Raw genomic sequence first — 21,687 nt, 5'->3', positions numbered from 1 at the left:
TAGAACATTTTATAATATGGTTCGAACCCAATTTAACAACCCATAAAAATCCTTAAGAGTGACAATGGCAGGGAATTCTTTACCAAAATTATGGGTTCTTTTCTTTATGGAAAAGGTATAGTTACAGAGAGGAAAAAACATCTCATAGAGGTAACCCATTCTTTATTATTTTTAGCCAATGTACTTAAACGATTTTGGGAAGAGGCCTTACTTAATGCAACTTACCTCATAAACCACCTATATAGCTGAATTTTAGGGTTTAAAACTCCAAAAGATGTTACTTCAAGGCTATTCATATTTTAAACTCATGGCTAGTACTCTACCTTTTCGAGTGTTTGGATCATATGTTTTTACATATCTTCATAAGTAATTTCGGGGCAAGTTAGATCCTTGGGTTGTTAAGTGTATTTTCCTTGACTATTCCTCACTCAAAAAAGGATACAAATGTTATTCTTCTACTACTCGTAAGTTTTATGTCTCCATAGATATCACTTTTCAGGAGCTCCAACCTTATTTTTCTAATTCTGAAATTCAGGGGAGGGTTTTAATGAATTTTAGCCCCAACATGTTCTTTTACCTATTGATGTTCCAAGTGCCACTTATCTTTCAAACCCACTGTCATATTTACCACAACCATCAATTAAGCCTAATTCTATACCTGAAATTGCTTCATTACCATCTCAGCCTGAAGCAAGAGAACGTAGTGTCTATATGAGGAGGAATATACGACCTATTTTACAGGATACTACACAATCTAGGACTACTCAACAGCCTGATCCGGTTCCAATTTCCTTGAACGATGATGAAGGTATGGTTTCCTTGGATGATAGAACTATTGCTCCTTTAATTGATTCTTCTAACTTACTTATTGCTCAATGGAAATGTGTCAGGAGTTGTACCCAACATCCAATTCAAAAGTATGTAATGTATGGTAGGCTTATGTCTGCATTCAAGGCTTTTACTGTCAAGGTTCATACATGCCACATTCATAAAACTATTGAGGAGGCCTTAAAGGTTTCTAAGTGGGGAAAGGGTATTGAAGAGGGGATTAATGCATTTGAGGAAAATAAGACTTGGATTGTGACTGATTTACCTCAGGGAAAAGGATAGTAAGTTGCAAGTGTCTATTTACAGTTATATATAATACAGATGGGAGCATTCAACGATTCAAGGCTAGACTGGTGATGATTCTTTTGAAAATTCACGGTTGAAGAATTTCTTGGAAAAGGAGTTTGAAACTAAGGACCTTGGTTCATTAAGGTATTTTATGGGTATGGAGGTGGCTAGAACAAGTAGTGGCATTGTGATAAACCAAAGGAAATATGTTTTGGACTTGTTATCCGAAACTAGTATGATGGGTTACAAGCCTGCTGAAACACCTATGGAGTACAATCTAAAATTCATAATCGATGGTAGTGGTTCTCCAGTTGACAAGGGACACTATCAACGATTGGTAGGTAAGTTTTTTTACCAATCTCTTACAAGGTCAGATATTGCTTTTTCGGTGAGCATTGTAATCCAATTTATGAGTAATCCCAAGAAGGAACATCTAGGGACAGTAATCAGAATCTTAAGATGCTTAAAAATGACACATGGTCATGGAATGTTTTTTGTGAAAAGCTCAAGAAGAAAAGTAGAAGTTTTCATAGATGTTAGCTAGGTTAGTGAACTCACATCCAAGAGATCAGCAAGTGGGTATTATGCTCGAGTTTGTGGCAATTTAATGACTTGGAGGATTAAAAAAACATAATGCGGTTTCAAGGAGCAGTTCAGAAGCTGAGTTTCGAGCATTGGCACAAGGGTTGTGTGAAGGAATTTGAGTACAACGACTGTTAATAGAATTGAGGTTGAGTCAAGGCACTATTTTTTTAGCTCAATTTTGAGAATAAATCAACAATTAGTATTGCAAAGAATTTGGTTCATCATGATAGGACAAAGCATGTAAAGATAGATCGTCATTTCATTTTTGAAAAGGTTACAAATGGGACTGTCAAACTCAACTATGTTTCTACTCATCAGCAGCTAGTTGATGTACTCGTCAAAGTATTTCCCAAAACTACCTTTGATAAGCTTACATCCAAGCTGGGTCTCTACAATGTATACTTCTTAACTTGAGGGAGAGTGTTGGTTATAAATCCCTAAACACTAGATAATTAGTATAAATTTCAAATTTAAATTTAAATTCAATTTCTTTTTGCATATCAACCTTAATAGTGCACTTAGGGGATAAAGAGGAATCCTTCATATGACAAGGATTGGAAACTTTAGGTTCAAGGACCAAAGTAGTCACATTAAACACAGAAAGAAGTCGAGACTGCTCAAAGAAATACAAAATTGTATTAATCACATCATCCCCACAATACTCCACACAGATTTAAAGAAACAAGCCGTGAAACCATCAGGACCAGTGCTTTTTTTCCCTGAATCTTGCGTAAACATTGCCTCCTTAACCTCCTTAGCATCATCTTAAATCCCTAATTACATCCAGTGAGAAAATCCCCAACCGAGACATCAGAACTACCCAACAAATTCTTATAGAAACTAATAGCCTCCGCAACAATAAGATCAAAGGTATCAAGGGACTACCATTGGTTAATGACAAACGACCTGATACACGGCTTATTCTACTTATTTTATCATATGTTAGTCAAAAATGTTAACGTTCAGTTCATATTGTAGCTAATTTTTAACAAAAAAAGAGAATAATTTAGAATATATAAATAGTCAAATGACTATTTTATAACTTTTAATTGTTGGGACTCAACAAAATGATATCCTTTTGTCAAATAATTATTTTATAACTTTTAATAATAAGAATACTCAACAAAAGAAAACACTATAATTGAGGAGCATTTGTGTACTTTACTCGAACTTTAAAATGTTATTAGTTAAAATCCCAGCCGAAGGAATAAACATAAGGAATAAGCACGTATGATTTAGCTTAACTTATATATAATCAATCAAATCCAGTCCAATAACAGTACAAATTCATTTCCCAACTTAAAATCTCAGCCGTCCATCTATTATATAATCCAGGGAATGTCCTTTCCCTCAAATAATATTCCTTGGCAAGCCACGCGCCTCCTTGCTTCCCGCATTCCACCGCAAGATTCCTTTCACGAATTCCCCCCCCCCACCAAAGCAGCTTAAAATTGATTTCGTCGCAATACCAGATCTTACTTGTTTCCATTCCAAAGGTTAGTTTCAATTTCACTATTTTGTTTTCAATAAATATATATATATATATATATATTGTGTTCTTCCTTTGGTGAACTAATTGGATGATTTTGTTATTAAAAAAAGGCTTTTGTTTTACTTTTTGAGGAATGGGTCTTAATGGGCGAAGGTCAAATTTCAAAGGGATGTTGAGTTTTGGAGGGTTAGTACATTTTGATTTTTGATGGGTAGCTGAAAAGATGTTTTCTTTCCTTGAAATCGTGTTGTTTTACATATTAATTTGCTGCTAAAGTTTGATTCTTTTTAATGGTGGAAAAATAAAATAGCTAGAAATCTGATTGATTTGTAATAATTGCTATAATTACAGGGTATTAGTTTAGATTGAGAGAGGGAGGGGGGGATTCTTTTAAGATATTCAGTATCCTGAGGCAACTTTTGAACTTAGGTTGAATGCTTTGGTTAAACATTGGATGGAATTTTGATGTGCTGAATCTTTAAGAAGATTGCTTCGGTCAGATTGGTTAGACGAGATAGGCTTACTGTATTTTTCAGAGTTGTGAAAAAATGAGATTTTTGCGGTTAATTCGATTAATTAGTTGCAGTGAAGTGTTTTTCTTATTTGGAAGAGGTTTTAGTTTCTTCTATGATTTAAGTTTTTGAATAGATAGATTCGCACAGGTTAGCTGTGATACCAGTTAGTATCTTGATGTCAGCGTTCAGTATCCTTTGGCTCAAGTGAGATGCCATTGCAATTGCTTCTGTATTATCAAAATGTTATTCGAATTTGATAAGATTGGTGTCATTGTAGGCTTATAGGATTTGGTTTTGTTGAAGTAGAATGATTTTTAATAGCATTCTATGCAGTAATGCTGGGGTTGCTTTTTTTTTTCTTCGTGATTTCTACATCCGTGCCTGCGGATTTTCAGTCTGTTTTGTTGATTTCTCTAAGTCAAAAAAGATTTTCCCATCGAATAAGTTGAAAGGGGGTTGAAACGCAGTGATAACTCTATTTTGCCTGATTGGTGTTGTGAATCTTGAACATAGCTGGTGTAGAAGATTAGACCGAGTTCGGCCTTGATCGGAAGTCGGCCGAGACTGATGTTAAAAAAACTATGTTATTGAGAGTTGTGCAACTGTTTTAGAACACTTTGCTCTCATGAAACTAAATGCTAGAATATCAATTCCTTATATTCTTTTGTACACGTTTTCCCTGTTTTTGCTATTCCCAATTGCTCTTGGTCATTTGGCCTTCTAGTAAAAGGTTCACTTTATGTGCATATATGAATCAGTGTACCTATGTCATAGTCTATCGTGTTGTGGCGTTTGTGTATTAGTTAGTTTTTTTACTTGTCTCTTTCGGTATTTCGATAAAAGAATATTTTAGTGAGCTAAACATGGTACTTTTTGTTTAATTTGTCTGTCAAATGATTTTAGAATCTCAATTCTTTATGGACACTAAATGCAGGTTTCAAGACTTCAGTAAAAGGTGCATCAGCTGAACGATAATACATTTTTAGTATAGAATGGAAGATGGATTTTCAAGCTTCTGGGGTCCTGTCACATCCACTGACCGGTGCGAGAAAAACTACGTTCACTCATCTTACATTGCGGAGTTTTTCAACACTATATCCAATGTCCCGGGAATTGTTTTAGCACTCATTGGCCTTATAAATGCCTTAAGACAACGATTTGAGAAGAGGTTTAGTGTCCTTCACATATCTAACGTGATACTCTCCATTGGGAGCATGATATACCACTCCACACTGCAACGCGTGTAAGTGTTCTGTTCCCCCAAATGCTTCTGACATTAGATGAATGTCACTCCAATTGAGACATTATATTAGAACATATTGTTTCCGTATGCCTGATTAGAATATCGTTTTTTTCCTTGTACCGGTTTGCTTAGTAGAAACAATGACTAAATTTATGGTTTATTTGATTATTCTTCACTGCATCTGATATGTCAAATGAACTTTAGAAACATTGCTGCTGATGTTATGTAGCTTTAAGAATTAAGATTTAAAAATTCGTAATCCTTTATTGTTTACCAAGTTGATTTGCAATGTGAAATTCCAAATTCTTTTCAGGCAACAGCAAGGTGATGAAACTCCAATGGTGTGGGAAGTACTTCTATATTTTTACATCCTCTACTCACCGGATTGGCACTATCGGAGTACAATGCCTACTTTCCTATTCTTTTACGGAGTAGGATTTGCAGTAGTCCATGCGCTCTTCCGTTTCGGAATTGGCTTTAAGGTGCACTACGTCATTCTTTGCCTTATCTGCATCCCTCGCATGTACAAATACTACATCTGCACAAAAGATGCCGCTGCAAAACGACTCGCAAAGTTATATATAGCAACATTGCTCCTCGGAAGTATATGTGGGGTTTCGGACCGGATATTCTGCAAGCAGATATCTAATTGGTACTTCAACCCTCAGGGTCATGCCTTATGGCATGTCCTCATGGGCTTCAATTCGTATTTCGCCAACACATTCTTGATGTTTTGCCGCGCACAGCAGCGAGTATGGGATCCGAAAATCGTCCACTTCTTGGGTGTTCTCCCTTATGTCAAGATTCAAAAAACAAAGAGCCAGTGAAAAAGCTAGCTTGCTGCACAAGCCAATTCTTTTTTACCCGGAAGAGATGAATGGAAGAAAATCGTTTTGTGATCGACCCATATTTTAACATTCATATCCTCTCTCATTAGCTTTAATACCCTTAGATTAATGGCTTTCATGGATTTGGACACTTAGTTTTACAGAAATTAGTTTAATGTATTTGTGAGTGATAGAAATATGGCAAGAATTTTGGTCTTTTTTTATCCAACTTTTCAGGATTTGAATTATGTATCAATGATTTCCCAATGCTCCATGCTTTCCAAAGGAAACCCTAATTTTTTTCCTTCCTCACACCAACAAATAATTCAATAAAATCTCTCTTTATATATATTTTGATTAATTCGGGGTAAGTTCAAGATAGAATATGCTCAAAGATAACTCTTAATTATTTGACATTGAAGCTTACATCTAGGGATGGGCATGGGACCCAAACCCGACGAATTTTGATACAACCTGATCGGGTCGTTTTTTTTATAAAAAAAAATCGGTTTCGGGTCGGGTTGGGTTTAAGGTGAAAAATACCCGACCCGACCCGGAAAAATATAATTTTACCTTATATATTTAGGAATAATTACAATAATACCCCTCTCTATATATTATTTTCAATTAAATCATTGTTTTTATTGAATAAAAATAATATTTTTATTATTATTTCGGGTCGGGTCAAGTCGAATGAAGGGTATATATTATGCAGGTCGGGTCGGGTCGGGTTGACCAAAAATCCGATCCAACTCGACCCATGCCCATGCCCATCCCTACTCACATCATGACATCTATAGTGCTCGAACTAGGACTTCAAAGAATAACAACAATTCATTTACCAGAGATCGTTTCATAAACTATATATATGTACGTTCAAAAGAGGTACATTTGAGTGAAATGAGAAAGAGAAGTGGTAAGGGAAATGATAATAAATTTGAATGTGATGAGGAAGTAGTCTGCACAACTTTCTGTTCTATTTGGCCTGTATTTTTCAAATGATTTATTAAATTTAAGGATTAGGATAAATAATTAGTATATATTTTTAATAATGCGCATAAAATATATTCTAAATATTAATGTATATTCTCCTATGAGAAGTAGGGCAGAAAAGGATGAGATAATCGAAGGCCTTGCAAGTGAACCATCATCATAAGCACAACTGTAAGCCCTAGGGCATGCCCTTTTGAAAATTGTTGAATAAAATGAAGGCCTACACGTTGTTGGGTTTCCGAATTCCCCGCTGCAGCAATATTGGTCCAGCCCCAATGCCTCGCGTGCACTTCGGCACGCCACCACCGCCCCCACCGCCTCCGCCCACCACTTGAAGCTCTCTAGGACAAGCTGAATATCATTTAATCAAAGTACTTTATATAAGTGTTAATGATATGATCATATGTTAATGTCATGTATAATATATGTTTTAAAAATCTTTTTGATATTTTATCGTTTTATAGCTTATCATATATATATATATATTATTTTCTAATTTTTATTTTTATTTTTATTTTTATTTTTATTATTTTTATTTAATTTTTTAATTTTTAAATATTTTTATATTTAAAATTTAAAATAATTTTTATTTTTTAAATAAATAAATAAACATTTACCTTTAAAAAAAGGTAAAAATATACCTAAGACCCTCGTACTTTAAAAAAAACAATGAGACACTCGTCATTTTTTCATTCAATGTGGTCTTTTGACCAACGTTTTCCGTCATTAACTAACGGAGTCATTAATTTTTTATGACGTGGTATGTCAAGCACACCACCTCGCTCTGTTTAGTGATGAATGAACCATGACTATGATTAAAATGCTAACTAGGAAATTAAAATAATTAATAAAAGTTAAATATTTTTTTACCTGGAAACCTGAATTAAACTTGTTGTGCACTTCATTCACTGCATCTAAAACACAAAAATTAAAAAACAATCAATTGATTCCTTGAATGGCTATATGACTTCTAAAAAAACGAAAAGACTTTGAATCAGCCGTAATCGATTCCTTCTTGAATCATTAAAATCCTTCTTTAGAAAAAATTCTTTGAACAGTCCAAAAAAAACCCAGACAATGTTGTTTTCTAGTTACAGTTGATATGTTTAGCCTCGTTGGGACCATTGGGGAAGGTTAAACTTCAATATCTTGCTTGATTACATATTAGTTTCTTCACTCTATCCTGTCGAGTTGAAATTAGAAGAGGGGGTATTTGTTAGCAGGTTTATGCAGATTCTAACAGCTACTGTACCGATGATGGTGATAGGAGGGGAGCATGAGATTGAAAAACAAGCTGATAATCAGACATTCACTGCTTATAGTTATCGATTTGCATCCACAAACGATGAAAGTGGGTCGACATTGTACTACTCTTTCGATGCCGGCGGTATACATTTCGTGATGTGCATATGTTCCCTTTGATAAATCATGTAAAGTCATCAACCTCTTTCTTTATTTTCCCTTCTCATTTTGTCCATCGATCATGGTTTTTGCTCTGTCGATTGCAGCGGATCAATATAAATGGCTGGAACGAGAGTGGAAATGGAAGAATTGCTATATAAACATCGAGTTGATATTGTTTTCAATGGACAAGTATATATATACACACACACGTGCGTGCACACAGACGCACACTAGAGATGTTAATGTAATCTTTGATCGCTCTCTTCGAGTTGCTGGTTAAAACATACCTTCCCTGATTGATCTGTTTCATGCTATAAATGAACTGAGATATAATATTCTTGACAATGAACCAGGTTAATGCCTATGAGAGGTCAAACCGAGTATATAACTACACGATGGATCCGTGTGGTCCAGTTTATATCACTGTTGGTAGTGGTGGCAATGAAAAGAATTTAGCACTTAAGCATGCTGATGAACCTGGAAATTGACCAGTACCCTCTAACATCACAGATGGATTTACGGGCGGCTTTTGCGGATTCAATTTTACATCCGGCCCGGCATCTGGTAATTTCTGCTGGAACAAACAGCATGAATATAGTGCTTATAGAGAAAGTAGCTTTGGCTATGGGATTCTTGAGGTACACACACTATTTCTCTTCCTCTCCCTGTCGTGCGCACACACACTGTTACTCGTGAGTGGGTCGGGTATGGATATGTACCCGATATTCGTATGTTCAATTATTTTTTTCCTGAAAAAGCCTAAGATTTTGGACCATCATCATTGAAGTGTCAATTTGTATCACTACGTATTAACTACATTTACTATAAATTTGACCAAGTTGAACCATCTTCAAGTAGGTATTCAGTGATGGGCAGAGTTTTTGTGGCTTACAGGTGAAAAACCAGACTCATGCCTTGTGGATTTGGTACCGTAATCAGGACCGCTACTCGTCCGGTGCCGATGTAATTTACATTGTATGACAGCCAGATCGGTGCCTCGGTTCAAATGAAGGTGATTAAGCTTCTGATTTAAGGTCCATTCCATAGAAAACCGGGGCAGGAGCGATGACTTGCTGCACAAACAACTTAATATAAGCAAATATTAACCATAGATTTTTGTGAGAACCATGAAAAGAGAAACGTTCCATACCCCGAATTCAAATCCCAACACATTCGACGGTACGACCTCTATAATATGCCCCTATGTTGCTATGACCCTTTCTCGGGGCACTCGTATCCCGTGCTCGTGTCCCCGATTGACCCTCCAAATACACATGTTGATCTCATGCTTGTAACATGAAACACCCGAGTAGTTCTGATCCTTCCCGAGTAGTTTTGTTGCTTATTATTTGCAGGGTGTGTTTTGATCGCAGGTGCAGGAAGTACCAGATTCACTCCCGGAAAAGAGGCGAGAGAGTCCGGATTCATTCCCGGAAAAGAGACGAGAGAGGTACAGCTTCAAAATACTCAGAAAAAGGCTTATGCACCATCCTACATACTGCAATTTTTTTCTCTGATTTATGCAATGTACATGATCAGAGTCGATCTTTTTGTTTAGGATCGCAATCATTTGTATGAATTAGGGGGAAATTACTACATCCTACATACTTATTTTTTTTTAAAACCAAACCAAACCTAACGTTTAGTTTTTGTTTCATTACCCAGTTGTTAAAAGCTTTTCGGATGGACCCGTCAACCGTTACGTCTACAATCGCCATTCATCACATCTGTCGGTCGATGAAGCCCAAACTTTCTAACCTGCGTTGTTTTGATCCCTACAAAGTGATTCCGACATCCGCTTCTTTGGAAAATACCTCAATCTCCCCAAATCAACGATGAACTCTTCAACTTCGTCATCCTCCGATCTCCGTTGTCAACCATTCGATGAGTCTGAAATTGGAATGTGCTGTTGACTTGTCATTCTCTCGTTGTCATCGTTCGGATTGGTCGTTCTTCCACAGGAGCTATGCCTTGTCAGTCAATCCGCCAAATTTTTAACGGCGATGTGCTAAAATGAAACAAAAACTAAAATGTTAGATATGTTTTTGAAAAAAATTAAAAGTGTGGATACTTAAACGAACTAAAATTGATAGTTTAGATACTAAATGTCTAATTTACCCTATATTTCAAGACCACAAACTTTTCAACGCGTGGCGGCTAATAATTGGTCTGGCGCTTGCACTTTACGGCCATCTACGTCCATTAATTCAAATTGTCATATCATCGATTTTTAATTCCATTGATCTAATTAGTAATTATAGTTCGACACAATTATTTACATCTCCAATAAAGGTTTCAGTCACCATTGGCTAAGCACAACCAAGACACACCCCATGAAACACGGTGGAGCTGGTCGAAGATTTCGAAGCCAGCACCGAAAGGTCTGTTCATCGCCCGGGAAACTATTCCGAGGCGTAAGGCAAAGGCATTGGGGGAAATGGGTGGCCGGAATACGACTACCGAGAAACCAAACTCGGGTTTGGTTAGGGTCTTTCGAGACCGCCGAAGAAGCCGCCACCGCTTACGATACGGCGGCTTACATACTGCGTGGAGAACATGCACAGTTGAATTTCCCGGACCTTAAGGATCAAATGGTGGCCAATTCTTTGAATGGGAACACTGCTGCACTTCTCAAAGCTAAGTTGCAGGCCATATCACAAAAGTCCGGTCTCGGTCCATCGACAACAATGTCAAAACCGGCGGTGGAGGAAGTTTCGGGTTCGGACCGGAATACAGAGAAAAGTAAGGAGGTTTTGTTGTCGTAAGTTGATGGTGTACAGTTGAGTAGGTTGCCTTCCTTGGACATGGATATGATATGGGATTCTCTGTTGGTCTCTGATACATGACATTTTTCATGTATGAGCAGTAGGTATGTTTGTTACAAAATTTTGTTCCATACAAAGAAATATGAATACGATAAGATTGCAAATGTTTGGATTCGAATCTCGAATATGTTAAATGAATAATACTACGGCAGTAACGACTCTGCATCGAACTTACAGTTTAGTAGTTTATAACTACATACAGCAAACAGAATCAGTCAATATATCTAGAGAAAAAAGAAACTTTCTAATATATTTTACTGCTTGATATCATTGTAGGTGTTTGGTACAGTAATCGGAAGGTTTATTCATCGTTTACTATACATCGGTCGAAGACATTACTACATATAATGACCTTAATGAAACGCCGATCAAGCACCTGAAACCCAGGTCAAAGTCGTAGTAACGAGAAGTGTGATCGACAGAAGCTCATTTCTTTCAGGAACCTAAAGAGTTACCAACTAGTCAAAAACGGATCCTACAACAATACAATGAAAGTAACATGTATATATGTGTGTGTGTGTCAGACAGCTTACTTGTGCAATCATCGGGAAGTTGCAATCGTAACCGTCTGAAGATATCGGCTCGGTACCAAATGGATCCGACCAATCAAATTATCTAGCTCATCCGATTTATTGAATTCTGTCAGTGCCTTTCTCTCCTTCAAAGGCTTTTCATCGCTCCTAAAGGAGCAGCTTGTCGATGTCTTTTCTTTGACATAACCTGAAATCAAGCAGCTCGAGCAAGGAATCAAATTATAAGAGAAAAGAGAAACTGTAATGTCCTAGATGCCTACTGCAAGAAGAAATCATCATGCAAAACAATGTGCAATGTAGATTTTGATGACGCAGAGAGTAAAGCAGCACCTTAGAGGATGGAGGGGGCAAAGATGCCTGCCGCAAAGCCTTCCCGGGGACAGATAATTGTCGAATCTCTTGAAGTTGACTTGCAATATTTTCCATTAGTTGCATCTGAGATTGTTCCCTTTCCTTGAGGCATGTAGGGATGTTGAGCTTTTCTCTTCCATGCTGTATGATCCTCAGCCTTTCTCTAAGCAACCCGACTTCATTGTCGATTTTATACTTTTCATAATCGAAAGAAGACATGGAATTTCGACGAGAAATCGAAGGTAAAGATTTGACTCGTGAAGGATCAAGTGGTGGCAACCCACCAGATCTGTCTGAACTGTTTCTTTTCCTACACGGTTCAGTTTCTAGTCCATCAATGGTTGAGGTAACTGATTTGTTGTCCTTTCTGTTTTCGCTATCTTCATTAACGACATGAACATCGAGGATATTTCGACCGATACCAGAATCCACCAGTGGTTGGATTATCTCTTCGTCTAACAGATTCTCGTTATCGTTTTTCGATGGATGTTTGTGCTCTTTTTCAATGGTAGAACTCATAGAGCCTGCTTCTTCACCGAGTACTGGAATCAGTAACTGTTTCCCAAAATCGAGAGACTGATTCGATGACAGGATAGATTGAGGGAACTGCTCCAACATTAACACTGGCTCCTCATATGAAGTCATTTGTTCCTGTGAAGCTGCCATGTCGTATACATCGGTATCCGATTGATCTTTGTCGAAGAACATCTTCTTGTAAGCTTCGACTTCCTTCTCCAAGAAAAGTTTTTCCCTTTCTCTTCTTAATAAAATCTCTTTCAGAATGTTCATTTCTTCAGCATCAAACGCAGCTTTTTCTTCAATCATCCTCTGATATTGCTTAGCTTCCATTTCCATGGCCGCCTTCTCCTCTTGCAAGCGCAGTATCATTGCCATAGCCTCATCCGCAGCAGTAGAAGCAGCTATTCTCTCCTTCTCGAGCTCCGAGTACAGAGCAGTACGACCGGCATGCTCTTCGTCCAGAGCTTGTTCTAAGACTCGAATCGCGTTTTTATCGTCGCCGGCGCACTGGGACTCAACCACCGCTAATTCCTTCTTAGCCACGGCAAAAGGTTCATCAACGATTTCGAAAATCAGAGGAGAACGTTGTTTAAGCTCTTTCAAGCTTTCCTTGCCATCTAAGTTACATAACCATGGACATTAGAAGTGTTATTAGCACGTGAAATGGGGAATACAAGTCGATACATGTTATTGACGTAACATTTTTATATATACTTAATTATTAATGAATTATATGTCACATCATCTAAGATTATGGCGTGACATATCAATAATTAAACACATATGGAAACCACACATCAGCAACATACGTTTTATTAATCAAAATTAGAACATCGGAACTAAGATGCTTCCAAGAAATTAAAGGACTAAAATGATCATTCAAATAAATATTAAGGGTTAATTTTAACATTATACCTAAATCATATTCGAAAAGTTTGATTAATTATCATCAAGATGCAAAGCAGTGCCAATTCTAGACATATTTTCATCATCCAAACGATCTCCAACATGAAATTTCAACACAAAAAAAAAAAAAGCAACAAAAACAAATCAAAAACAAGAGTTTCACAAATGATCATAATCACCTTCAGAATGAATCGAAGTGGTGCTAGCCATGGTCTCAAGCTTACCACCAACACCAGCAGAAGAATTCAAATTCGAACCAACAAAAGGATCATACAAAAACGACGACTTCCCATCAAAATCATTAGTAGATTTCTCACGCCTCCTAAGACCACCCAAAGGCCCCATAGGAATCGACACAAAGCTCCCTTTCTCATGCCATGAACTAGAAGAGGCTTCCCCCCCTCCCATTTCAATGTCACAATTTCGCCATTTCTCCAAATTGCCATCTTCTTCTTCTTCTCCTCCTCCTCGATGAAAACCGTTCCGGATCGAATCAAAGGGGATCTTTCTCATAGCAGATGATTGAACAGATGAAATTTTAATTGATGGGTCGTTCAATAGCTTGGATTGGACACAAATGTTATTGTATCGGTACCCAAAAAATCCATTACAAGGACAAGGCAAGGATAGCCCAAATAAACCCAGAATTTTTGAAGCGAAATAAGCAACGGCTGATCCACAAAGTAATGTATAAGCTATGAAAAGATCGAGGAAAGCGCCCACTAGGCCAGTGAATGTCCATGAATTTATAACCTCGCATGCCATCGACTAACAAAAAGGACGGATTCTCTCTTTTTCTCTCTTCCTTTTTTTCAAATAAAAAAAAAACAGGAGAAGCGAGAGCTTTTCAATCTTTGTAACTCGCCCTCCCCGAGTTGGTTATTGATCGACTCAATGGAAAACTCGACGGAGTTTGATCACTGAGTCGATGAAGGGATCGAGGAAGAAAAGGAAGGAGGAAGATAGCAATGTTATTTTTCAAGTTCCTTTGGATCGATGTTAAATGGTTTTCGTTTTAGGAGCAAATGTTTATTTAAAGGTTTCGGTTACGTTTCCCGGCCAATTATAAATCAGGGGTAAAATGACCACTTGGGTCCCTCCAAATTTCAAAATTGCGCCAAATTGGTCCCTCTTAAAAGATAGACAATTTAGTCCTTTGATTTTAAAAGTGAGCAATTAAGGATAATTACTCACCGCATTAATTTTGGGTAATTTTATTCTAGATCACTGAACTTTACTCAACTTTCATTTAAATAAAAAATCATTCAGCTTTCATTATTAACGAAATTAATCACTTAAAATCATTTGACTTGATTACCTAGTAAAAGATAAACTTGGTTCTCATTAGTTCGAATTAAGATTTTTCTATGCTAATTAAAAATAAAAATACCTAATTAAACTCCCGAGTTACTTGAATCATCGGTTTCCGATCAACCAATCGATCCGATTTTTTCGACACCAGTACGAGGAAATGGTTGTAACCCCATGTTCAAAGGGATCTGCTTTTAGAAATATACATATCACTGATGGTACAGTTGATAAAATTGAAAAAGTAGCATTTCTAAGATGGAAATGTCCTTGAATTAACTAATATTAGGCATCACCCACTCCATTTCTGCCCTTAAATTGCCATCCGAAGGCAAAGGGTCACCATTACCAAACAAGGGTCTTTGCCTCTTCTTCAAGCAGCTTTCGACGGAGCAGTCGCCGACTTGGGCCGGCGTATTCGAGGTAGTAGCTTTGTTCTCTAAAACCGCAGCAAGTTCGGGTAAGGAAGGCAAAATGTTATCGAGAGGGACCATCCCTTGACAATTGTTGGAAACCTTGATCGCCAGTTCGGAGAGCTCTTCTTTGGCAGCTTCAAGACTGGCGGAAGTGGCCGTCTGATCGTTCAGAGCTTTACAGGCTTTCTCGAGTATTGACTCTAGGTATTTGCTTTGCGCTTCAATCCGAAGTTGAAGACGACGTTGTACCTGCAAAGTGAAACCATAAGTATATCGAGAAATCATACATTTATAACAGCATACAGTCAACAATATACATGATGATTAACCGTACAACGAACTACCGAGGAAAGTCGAGGCAACTATAACCGACCTCTAACTGTTCATGTAGTCCTCGTTGCACTTCCATCTGTACTCTAAGAGCTTCGGTAACCTGGTAACCACTGTGCGGAAGTAGAATTTCGGCATTAATCCAAAGCCGGAGAAAGTAACGAGATCGTGAAAAGAGAAGAAATAACATACTCATTAAACTCTTGAGCTATCATTTTCGACGATGTTGTCGATGAACCAGTGTCCTGACTTTCTGCCACACAAGAAGCTGAAACACCAATAAATCATCTGGTTATCAGTCAACTAAGAACACGATAACTAATATCTCGGCGTCTATTACTTAACACGAGAATTCTCAGGACCTTCACCAAGAACCGTATGTAATGCATAAATGTGGGAGAAAAGGAAAAAACAATTGAGAAGAGGTTAAATGCAAAGTAAGATCGACAAAATTTGGTAATTTGGTGCTCGATAATGACTCGTAAGTACATCAAAGGCATGAACTCTGAAGCAAATCATAATTTAAAGAGACAAAGAAGCTTACCATCCTTAGAATTATCGATCGATTCCTTGCAAGATTGCTTCCCCAGACGGTATTTCTGCAAGTAAAGGGTGTGTTAAGTTCATTCCTTCGAACACAAACGCAAGCATATGTTAATGGTGCATGGTAAACACACATTAAGCTTATTAATTCCAGTCTATGTTGTTCCCACTCTTCATCATTCTTGAAATACCTGTGTCCCAGACATATTTGGGCATATACGTGTTAGGATATGATCCTCCAAGGACCCTCCAAACACATGGGAAAAAAAACTTAAAATGTTTGAACATTATCGTATCCGACACACACCAGTCTGAGTGACTTGATTCTGGTAAATCTTGTTGCAATCGAAGATCATTTTCGACTTAGACATGACAACAAGGAGAAACTTCAGTTAACAATCAATAAAGACATGGCAACAATTACAAACCTGAAGATGTGATTTCAAGTGATAGAGGGTAAGGCCTTTTACGCCCATTGTTCTCATGATAGTCTTTGGAGTTGCTTCTGCAATGCATATCGAAACAAAACAAGTGAGCAACATCGAGATTCATATCTTTAGAATAACAACATGCAAGAGCGTATAGGACATATCCCGGATGTGGACTTGTAATGTCTTTGTCAATCAGCTAGGTTCGCATAAATTCACTCCGGTATTCAAACAGACCAGCACATACGATCGCCCTGGCTCGACAAATATAGTTACAGAAGTTGGGGAACCAATCATCGCTTGAATGCATACGAAGCCTGATTTGGCTCAGCAGTAGTGAGCCTCAAAACCAAACAAAAGAATGACAGAAGGAACATTAAAGTATCATAGTTGCTCAAGTTTGTCTTCCAACAAAAGTATGCTGACAAAAAATTATCAAACATAATTCGAATATTACCAGAGAATTGTATAACCAGAACAGAAAGCAGCATTAGAAGAATAAAAAACGAAACCGAGCTCGATGAATGAGCTAAGTCAATGTCTACGCATTTATGCATATATATATATATATATTACGCATAAGAAGAAGGTCTCTCCCGATCGAATCGTAAACTAAGATTAAAAGAATATAGGATCGGCTGATATCTTTTCGAAAGAACTGAGAAAAAAATTCATAGATGCCATGATCGGTTTCCCACTGATGCCTGACCGCATCAATAGTCGAACATGATTGTAAACCAAAACTGATATGAAGAACATGGTAACAACATATCTTCTCAGGGTTTCAAATCACGGTTCGAAAATGTGATTTCGTCCGCGAAATAACGGTTTCACCGCTGTCCGAGTTACCCGCAATAGCGCTCGCGACGGCCACAATCATGATAAACCCGAAATGAACGAAAACGCGACCGCGATTTGAAACTCTGTATCTTCTTCATCCAGAAAATGTCAAATTAACTCTCATTTTAATCATTTCAACTTAGCCTATAAAAATAAAGGCGTAATGCCAAAAATTACAAGTTTGATTAAATAGTTATTCTGACTCCTTTTTTAGACCATTTTACCCCCCAATATTTTATTTTAAGATAAAAAATCCTCAACTTTTTGACTAAATAGTCATTTTAACCCTTATTCTTTCTTTTTGAAGCATTTTAACCCTCAAAGTTTCATTTGCGGGTAAAAAAGTTATTATTTTAGAGTGTTAACTATTTATTGACTAATGATTTTCATTCACCGATTGACCTTTTTACCTAAAAATTAAACATTTGAGGCAAAATGCTAAAAAAATATTATAGTATTTTTTGTCATTATGCCAAAAGTAAACTACTTTATTGAACATCCCCATCAATACAAAATACATACATATATGCAAATATATGTATACATATAAGACGGCTAAAGCCGGAAATCAAGGTTAGTACTAAATTACGACGGCAACACAGTGTAACGGCAGCTTCGTAACACTTTTCAAGATCATCACGACACTATGATGTCAAATTTAGAAACATAGTTATTTCTAGAAAATAAATCATGTCCGCAACGGCAGCTTCGTAATACTTTTCAAGATCGTCATGACACTATAATGTCAAATTTAGAAACATAGTTATTTCTAGAAAATAAATCTTGTCCGCAACCTCGACACGGCGGCCGCAATTTTGTACTACGGGCCAGAGACCACTTAGAAAACTTCAATTAACATTTAAATAAAATTCATTATTATCCCATCAAATGAGAAAATAAGCTTAGTATTTAAATAACCCAGAAAAGAAAAACTCACTGTCAGGGCCGCCGAGTTGAACAATGGCATCGACGAAGCGTTCGTGCAGCTCAGCCGTCCATCGGAGTCTGGGCTTCGGATCCGTCGTTAGGACCAAACAAGGATCGCCGGGCAAGTTGCAGGCATCAAACGACCCTCCCACATTTCCATCCAAATGTAACGACCGAATTCCAGAGTACATTTTCTTCTGCAACTGCTTCCCCCTTTTTTCCCCCAGGAAAGTGATGGAAAATGCAGGGCCGACGATTAATAAGGGGCAGATGAGAGTCGGGTTTTCTTCGGTTTTCGGGTCGGTTTACGGAGCCCGAAATTTGACACACACAGAGATTATAAAAGCGAAGTGAGTGAATTTAGAAGCATTGCAGAGGTTCAGACAGCGATGTCTTGTCGTGTCTCTGTCTTTCACTTTCAGCTCTCTGTTTTTGGGTAAACTACAAATAGTTCCTAAACTTCTAGGAACATTTCTTTATGCTCACTAAACGTTTAAAACACACACTACAATCACTGAACTTTTAATTTATTTTTGTTACCGTCATTGAATTAAAATCATAATGTTAAAAATATCTCTAACATTTGATTAAATAATTATTGTAGCCCTTAATTATTAAAATTTTTGACTCTCAATATTTTATTTTGAAGCAAAAAATCTCTTAAGTTTGACTAAATAGTCACTTTAATTCTTATTCTTTTTTAGAACATTTCGACCTTTAATGTTTCATTTTATAGCAAAACAAAATCATATTTTTTTAACGTTGATCATTTGTTAACTAATGATTTATATCGATGGAGAAACCTTCTTACTCTAAAATAAGGGTTCGTTTGTTTCAATAAAAATATTTTTCGAAAAACGTTTTCCGTAAAATGAATTACATTTTCTGAAAAATATTTTTTTAAAAACGTTTTACAGTATTTGAGAGATGTTGTGTAAACAATTTTCCGTTAGTTGATTTAAAAAAAATATTTGTTATAAATATCAAATATAATAAAAGATATTATTTATTATAAAAACTTAATAATGTTATTTTTAAAATATTATAATGAATAAATATTTATAAAAACTTAATATTATTATTTTTAAAATATTATAATAATTTATTCAATTTATTTATGTCAAAAGTATTATTAAAATATTATTTCTATAAATTTATAAATAAAAATATTAAAGTTAGTATATTCTATTGAAATAAAAATATTATATTATGTTTCTTAAATTATGAATAAACATATTTGAAGTATTTATAAAATATTACTAGATTATTATATTAATATTAAATACATAAATAACATTATTCATGATTAATAATTAAATAATATTTCTTTTAGGAAATTAACAGATAATATAATTTATTTTATAATATTAAAATAAGAATAAAATATAATTGAATATATTATTATAATATTAAAAATATTAATAAATATATTTTGAATATTTTAATAATTAATATTTTTATTAAAATAATTTTAAAATATTATTTTAAGTATTTATGTTTTGAAGGAAAAAATTCAGGAAATGAGTTACAAAAAATAAGAACGTAAGTTATTTTTCAGAAAACACAAAGAAAATTTTATTGACAGAAAAAAATATTTTACTGACCAACATGTTTTCAGTAAACCAAACACTGAAAAATAAAAAAAATGTTTTCTGAAAAACAAATGAACCCTAAGATATTAAAGTTAAAATACTTTAAAAAATGAGTCAAAATAACTATTTCGTTAAATGTTAAGGGTATCTTTTGTCATTACACAAACTTGGAATGATCTTTTACTACTTTTTTTAGGATGACAAATAATCTAAGTTATCATTAATCGATCTTTAATTTTGTTGGTTAAGGTATAAATTCTAGATAAACCATTATGGATATATTTTAATTTGATCATTAATTTTTTATATCAATTAGATCATTTAGTTATTTAAGTATTACCAATCAAGTGATCATTCATTAATATTTAATGAATGAGATAATATGTTTGTTAAAATAGTTAATATAATTATACATTAAATGTGTAAATATTGAAGATTAAATTAATATAATTATATTGAAAACATTTTGATATTTTGATATAACAAATTAAGTTAAATTAATTTTAAGATTTTTTAAAAGATTTTCTAAGTATATTCGATATAATTATTCGAATATCAAAATATTACTCCAAATCTTTCAAATGTCATTTGTAATCCTTACTCAAGTGTAAAATTAAGTTTTAATCTTAAAATAATTTCAAAACAATTTTACAAAGTATTTCAAACCATTTCAAAGCAAAAAATTCCAGATTATCTAGAGGTAACCGATTCCCCCCAAGGGGGTACCGATTCCCCCTGATCAACGGTCGAAATATTTGAATTTTACACTTAGGGAATCGATTTCCTATGAGGGGGTATCGATTCCCCCACGCTCCAAGCTGTTTTATTAATTGATTTTACACTTAAACGGCTCCATTGACTTCACTAATCATCCCCAACGTTCAGAATCAATTGAAGGAGTATTTAAACAAGCTTAGAAGCCATTGATCAACAACAAGAAACAACAATCAACAAGAATCAAGAGAGAGAGAAAGCATCAAACCTTAAAGCATTTTCAAGCATTCAATATTCATATTTGCTTTCAAGAACACTTATTGTGGTCAATTGTATTATTCTTGAGTGTTCTTTTTTTGTTCTAGAATTGTGCAAACATCTTGCCTTGTGAGGATTTTCTTGTAAGTTTGCAAAATTTGTATTGTTCTATTTGGGATAGAGTGTTCTCAAGAATTTGGGGTATAAATCTTGAGATATTTGTAAGGTTACTCTTTGTCCTCAAAAGAAAGACAAATTAGTGAATTTGTGGAAAATCCTTAGTGTGAATAGCTAAGATAGTGGACGTAGACTTTGGTTGAGAAAGTCGAACCACTCTAAATCGATGCGCAATTACTTTCAATTTTCTGCAAAGCTTCCACTAAAATTTTTATTTGCCAATTCACCCCCTCTTGGCCAATTATACATTAATATTTAATGAATGAGATAATATGTTTGTTAAAATAGTTAATATAATTATACATTAAATGTGTAAATATTGAAGATTAAATTAATATAATTACACATTAAATGTGTAAATATTAAGGATTAAATATGTAATTATATTATTTTTTGACAATCGCATTAGCTCCTTCTTTAAATATTAATTGCTAATGGCTTGATTAACAACACTAAAATTATTAAGTAGTTTGGTTGAAAAAATAAAAATCGGTGATCAAAATAGAATAGAATCATAGTTAAGTGATAATGTATGTACTTTACGCTTTTCATATATAGTGCTTGTTTATTTTTGTTTTTTCTCATTACCCAAATATTGTTTTAAAATTATACCTAATAAAATATTTTATTTAAAAAAATGACTATTGATTTAACAAAAATGACGATAAGATATGATATAATAATATTTTCAGTCATAAAATGTATATATTATATCAAATTGATTATAATTTAAAATAATTCAATAAATTCTTGATATTTAAGAATTATTATTAAATTAATAATAAATTATTATATTATTAAATTATTAGTAAATAAATTCTTGATATTTAAGAATTATTATTAAA

General features: G+C 35.1%; 4 protein-coding genes across 4 annotated transcripts; 2 read left to right on the top strand and 2 right to left on the bottom strand.

Annotated features, from left to right (window-relative positions):
* Positions 1–3,077: 3,077 nt before the first annotated feature.
* Positions 3,078–6,027, top strand: LOC120175107 (alkaline ceramidase-like). Its single transcript, XM_039181810.1, has 3 exons — positions 3,078–3,197; positions 4,643–4,951; positions 5,265–6,027. Exons 2-3 carry the CDS (start codon positions 4,701–4,703, stop codon positions 5,776–5,778), a joined length of 765 nt encoding a protein of 254 aa, XP_039037741.1. The 5' UTR covers positions 3,078–3,197; positions 4,643–4,700; the 3' UTR covers positions 5,779–6,027.
* A 2,658-nt stretch (positions 6,028–8,685) lies between these two features.
* LOC120175179 (ethylene-responsive transcription factor ERF062-like) lies at positions 8,686–10,940 on the top strand. Its single transcript, XM_039181867.1, has 3 exons — positions 8,686–8,813; positions 9,549–9,625; positions 10,468–10,940. Exons 1-3 carry the CDS (start codon positions 8,686–8,688, stop codon positions 10,938–10,940), a joined length of 678 nt encoding a protein of 225 aa, XP_039037798.1.
* Positions 10,941–11,590: 650 nt separating this feature from the next.
* LOC120175178 (myosin-binding protein 3-like) lies at positions 11,591–14,074 on the bottom strand. Its single transcript, XM_039181866.1, has 3 exons — positions 13,489–14,074; positions 11,864–13,020; positions 11,591–11,720 (listed from the first exon to the last, which is right to left on the bottom strand). The coding sequence occupies exons 1-3, from the start codon at positions 14,072–14,074 to the stop codon at positions 11,661–11,663; spliced, it is 1,803 nt and encodes a 600-aa protein (XP_039037797.1). The 3' UTR covers positions 11,591–11,660.
* An 803-nt stretch (positions 14,075–14,877) lies between these two features.
* Positions 14,878–18,529, bottom strand: LOC120175127 (protein PHR1-LIKE 3-like). The gene is made up of 6 exons (XM_039181826.1): positions 18,112–18,529; positions 16,335–16,411; positions 15,908–15,962; positions 15,556–15,631; positions 15,407–15,476; positions 14,878–15,282 (listed from the first exon to the last, which is right to left on the bottom strand). The coding sequence occupies exons 1-6, from the start codon at positions 18,290–18,292 to the stop codon at positions 14,893–14,895; spliced, it is 849 nt and encodes a 282-aa protein (XP_039037757.1). The 5' UTR covers positions 18,293–18,529; the 3' UTR covers positions 14,878–14,892.
* Between the last annotated feature and the right edge of the window lie 3,158 nt (positions 18,530–21,687).

This window comes from Hibiscus syriacus, unplaced genomic scaffold, assembly GCF_006381635.1.
Source record: "Hibiscus syriacus cultivar Baekdansim isolate YM2019G1 unplaced genomic scaffold, ASM638163v2 tig00112159_pilon, whole genome shotgun sequence".
NCBI lineage: Eukaryota > Viridiplantae > Streptophyta > Magnoliopsida > Malvales > Malvaceae > Hibiscus > Hibiscus syriacus.
The sequence above is the reverse complement of the archived record's forward strand: the minus strand, read 5'-3'. Positions and strand labels throughout refer to the sequence as shown.

What these genes read in the sequence shown, in the direction of transcription:
- LOC120175107 (XM_039181810.1), top strand. Translation starts at nt 4,701, where the DNA reads ATGGAAGATGGATTTTCAAGCTTCTGGGGTCCTGTCACATCCACTGAC. An exon ending in CACTCCACACTGCAACGCGT is followed by an intron (nt 4,952 to 5,264) that starts GTAAGTGTTCTG and finishes AATTCTTTTCAG; the next exon opens with GCAACAGCAAGGTGATGAAA.
- LOC120175179 (XM_039181867.1), top strand. Translation starts at nt 8,686, where the DNA reads ATGGATTTACGGGCGGCTTTTGCGGATTCAATTTTACATCCGGCCCGG. An exon ending in TTGGCTATGGGATTCTTGAG is followed by an intron (nt 8,814 to 9,548) that starts GTACACACACTA and finishes TTTTGATCGCAG; the next exon opens with GTGCAGGAAGTACCAGATTC. An exon ending in CCGGAAAAGAGACGAGAGAG is followed by an intron (nt 9,626 to 10,467) that starts GTACAGCTTCAA and finishes TCTCCAATAAAG; the next exon opens with GTTTCAGTCACCATTGGCTA.
- LOC120175178 (XM_039181866.1), bottom strand. Translation starts at nt 14,074, where the DNA reads ATGGCATGCGAGGTTATAAATTCATGGACATTCACTGGCCTAGTGGGC. An exon ending in CACTTCGATTCATTCTGAAG is followed by an intron (nt 13,021 to 13,488) that starts GTGATTATGATC and finishes TATGTAACTTAG; the next exon opens with ATGGCAAGGAAAGCTTGAAA. An exon ending in TGCCCCCTCCATCCTCTAAG is followed by an intron (nt 11,721 to 11,863) that starts GTGCTGCTTTAC and finishes GCTTGATTTCAG; the next exon opens with GTTATGTCAAAGAAAAGACA.
- LOC120175127 (XM_039181826.1), bottom strand. Translation starts at nt 18,292, where the DNA reads ATGTACTCTGGAATTCGGTCGTTACATTTGGATGGAAATGTGGGAGGG. An exon ending in TCAACTCGGCGGCCCTGACA is followed by an intron (nt 16,412 to 18,111) that starts GTGAGTTTTTCT and finishes TATGCATTGCAG; the next exon opens with AAGCAACTCCAAAGACTATC. An exon ending in GATCGATAATTCTAAGGATG is followed by an intron (nt 15,632 to 15,907) that starts GTAAGCTTCTTT and finishes TTGGTGTTTCAG; the next exon opens with CTTCTTGTGTGGCAGAAAGT.